We start from the raw sequence: 3,120 nt of genomic DNA, 5'->3' as shown, positions 1-3,120 counted from the left end.
TGCTGCAAGTTGCGACAAAGGGGCGTTTTCATCTGAAGCATTTTCTAGTAATTTAGACAAAATGAGGTTACACTGAAGCGTTTACCTGTGGAAAACAATTGCCTTTTTCTTCCAATTAATTCAACCTCAAACGTCTTTCTGTTCTTCTTCTTCTTTTTAAATTATGGAACCTCTATGACAAATCTCTCCAGAAATCCTCTCTTGGGTGGCTCTCCGAAATCCCAAGAAAGACTGAGCCAGACTTCTAAGTGGGGAGACCTTTCAGTCAGGACTCCTGCGATATTTGCAAGCAAAATACTCTGGCAAGTATGGTACAGGCAGGCCCTGTGCACATGTTTCCAGACTGTTCCACCTCAGAAAGCAGCTTTCCTGGTCCTGCATGTGGGTTGCTCAGCACAGCACTTCTAACATCCAGTACAAAAAAGGAGGCATTCAGGATGTGGCCAGGGACGGTTTCACTTGGGGTGCTGTGCTGAGCAGGGGCTGGACCTGCTGGTCTCTCCAACTCCTCTTCTATGGCTCTAGGTTTCTATGTGAGATGAAGTGACGTCAGTTCTCCTGGGCTACAAATGGAGCTGGTCCCTTACGTTGCCCGAGGACACACACCCATCGGGAAACGCTCGTGGGCGCATGCATGCCATCATGCATGGAGGAAGGTGCTTTGATATTTCTGCATGAGCTCCCGATTAGTTGGCACGTTCGCTTCTGAGGATAGGGAAGCAACTCGGACCTTTCAAAGGCAGTGAGCCTGGCCACCAACACAACCCTGTTTCCCTTTTTCAAAATGTTGCAGCCATTGTCCCTTTTGTTCACAACTGCCGCACCATACCCCAAACAAGGCTAGCGTGGGGCTCGTTGTTGTTTACGGTTGTGGCTATTCTGCTACTGGGCTAGCATGCCTGATTTGTTTGGGCTTCGGTTCTTTGGTGATGACATATATCAGTCCAACACAAATAATGAATTGCGTTGCCATCCGAAGTCTCGAAGAAAGATGCCGCAGCTCCCCTTTCGCCTGCAAAACTGCTTTTCCAAGAGCGCTCTTGGCCTCCCCCCCACCTCCGCCCGCTTCGTAAGAAGATGCTACTACTGTTTTCCTCACTGTTGTAACAAGGCGCGACTGAATTGCCAGCACGCGCGTCTGCAAGGAGGATTTGAGAAAGGAGAGCGACGATCGCCGCTGGTCCTTCTTAGTGGGAAGGAATCCAGATCCTGCGAGGGCCAGTCCACCTTTTCGAGGCGGTTGCTTCCGCGGCTCCTGCTGCCTCTTTCTCTCCCTGGTATTCCGAGATGCTCGTTGCACTGTACTATTTCGGTGGCCAGTCTGGGTGGAAGAATACTGCGAGGTGGCGCGCGCCTGCTCGCTCCCAGCAGCCTCACCAAGCGAATCCAGGGCAGCAGCGCAGGGATCTCTCGCTGCGGCTCTGTGCTGGGGCTGTGACTGTCACTCATTCTCTGATCAGCTCCCGAAAGCAGCCTGGAAGCATCTGGACAAAAAAATAAATAAAAATACCGCACCATTCTGGGGGATTTTGTGATTTGCTTGGCCCCCGGCTCCTTCCTAGCCCGGCAGCAGAAACTCTGGTCCTCACGCGCCCGGGCTGCAACCGAAAGGGGAAATATATGCCTATGCAAGCAAACTTCCTCGCCATCCCGCGGATGACAATGCTTCAAAGCAAGGATCTCGTCTGGTCCCTGCTCTTCCTCGGCACTGCAGGTACGTCGCTTGCGCGCGGGGGCTGCGCCGGCAGCGGGCAAGGCGGCCGTTGCGCGGGGGCTGCGAGCGCCGCACGCAGCCTCGCCTGGACCTGCCCGCCGCTCGTCGCGAGCCGAGCCGAGCCTCGGTGTGCGGCGAGGGATGCGGGCGGCGCTGCCTCCTCGCCCGCCTCGCCCCGGCGGGCGCCTTTCACCGGCTCGCGGAGAATTGCTGGCGGGGGTGGCGGCGGCCGCTTGGGCGGGAGGAGCCGAGGCGAGCCTAGCGCGGGGGCGCCGGGGCTCGGATTGCGCCTTTGCCCCCCGTTCGCAGCCGCCGGCAGGCTGCCTCCCGCTTGATCCTTCGCAGCGGGCAACGCGCGGCGCCCCGGGCGCGGCGCAGGGCAGCGCGGCGCAGCCCCGAGGCGCTCGGCGACGCTTCCCGTGCGCGCGTGCCGGGGGCGTCCGGGCGCGGGGGCTGCGCGGGGGGGCGCCGCCTCGGCAGACCGAAATGCTAAGCCGGACCCCCTCGCCCCGTCCCCGCGCAGCTGGGTGGGCGACCCCAGCCCAGCATCTTTCCGGCGAACAATGGGCTCCTCCGCGGCCAGAGCCGCGCTGCCAGGCGCTGGGGGGCTCCTAACGGACTGCCGGGGGCGAGCCGGAGGGGGCAGCACGAAGGGGCTGCTCCGGGCTGCTGGAGACGAGGCCGGGCGGCGGGGCCGGCCGGGGCGGGCGACGCTCCGGAATGCGCTCGCTGCGCCCGCGCCGCCGCCGGAGGACGCGCGCTCCGTGGCAGCCTTGTCCTCATTCAAACGAGCGTGCAAAATCAAGGGATTGGCTGGAGGCGCGCCCGCCGCCGGGAAGAGGCTCTGCAGACCGCGCAGTTTGACAGGAGAAAGTGGACATGGGGGGGGGGGAGGGCGTGATCCAAGGGCGTGCGCCTGGCGGGGCAACGGCTCGGGCACGGTCGCTGGCCAGCTGCCCGGGAGGGGGGCGCGCAGGTGCGTGCCCCCCCTGTGTGATGCTGAGGCTTCTGCCTATCGCCAGTTGTAGACAATGGCGAGGAGCAGGACGAGGGAGGGGATGCTGCGTGCGATATTTAAATGATGCCGCTCTGTGCCCAGCTGAAGGGGGGGCGCCCCTCCCCCGCCCTCCCCCCGCCCGGCCGTTTGGGTTGTTTATGCCTCCAGTTCATGGGCGAGTCCGCAGCCGCTGCAAATCCTCCGCGCCTGCCTGATTAATTTTTAGTTCAGTTAATTCGTTATTTCTGCCGGGGGCAGATGCGCGCGCGCGCGCGGGCGGGCCGGGGGCGAGCAGGCGGCGTTTTGCATTTCAGGAGGAGGAGCAGGGTCTCGACGCTCTGGCGGCGCGGACGGGGGTGGGGGGGGAGAAAAAGGACGGGCTGCGGCCGAGGCGGAGGGCGTCGCCGCG

General features: G+C 62.0%; 1 protein-coding gene across 11 annotated transcripts in view; it reads left to right on the top strand.

The window, feature by feature from the left end:
- Positions 1 to 1,312: 1,312 nt before the first annotated feature.
- The window catches only part of NCAM1 (neural cell adhesion molecule 1), a 172,443-nt gene continuing 170,635 nt past the window's right edge, over positions 1,313 to 3,120 (top strand). For all 11 annotated transcript variants that reach the window (XM_044456276.1, XM_044456273.1, XM_044456272.1 and 8 more), the window contains exon 1: positions 1,313 to 1,714. In XM_044456276.1, coding sequence (XP_044312211.1) covers positions 1,621 to 1,714 — 94 coding nt within the window. In that variant the 5' untranslated portion in view covers positions 1,313 to 1,620. The remainder of the gene's footprint in view (positions 1,715 to 3,120) is intronic.

The sequence above is a fragment of the Varanus komodoensis genome, unplaced genomic scaffold (assembly GCF_004798865.1).
Source record: "Varanus komodoensis strain SLA01 unplaced genomic scaffold, ASM479886v1 scaffold83, whole genome shotgun sequence".
Taxonomy (NCBI): Eukaryota; Metazoa; Chordata; class Lepidosauria; order Squamata; family Varanidae; genus Varanus; species Varanus komodoensis.
The sequence above is the reverse complement of the archived record's forward strand: the minus strand, read 5'-3'. Positions and strand labels throughout refer to the sequence as shown.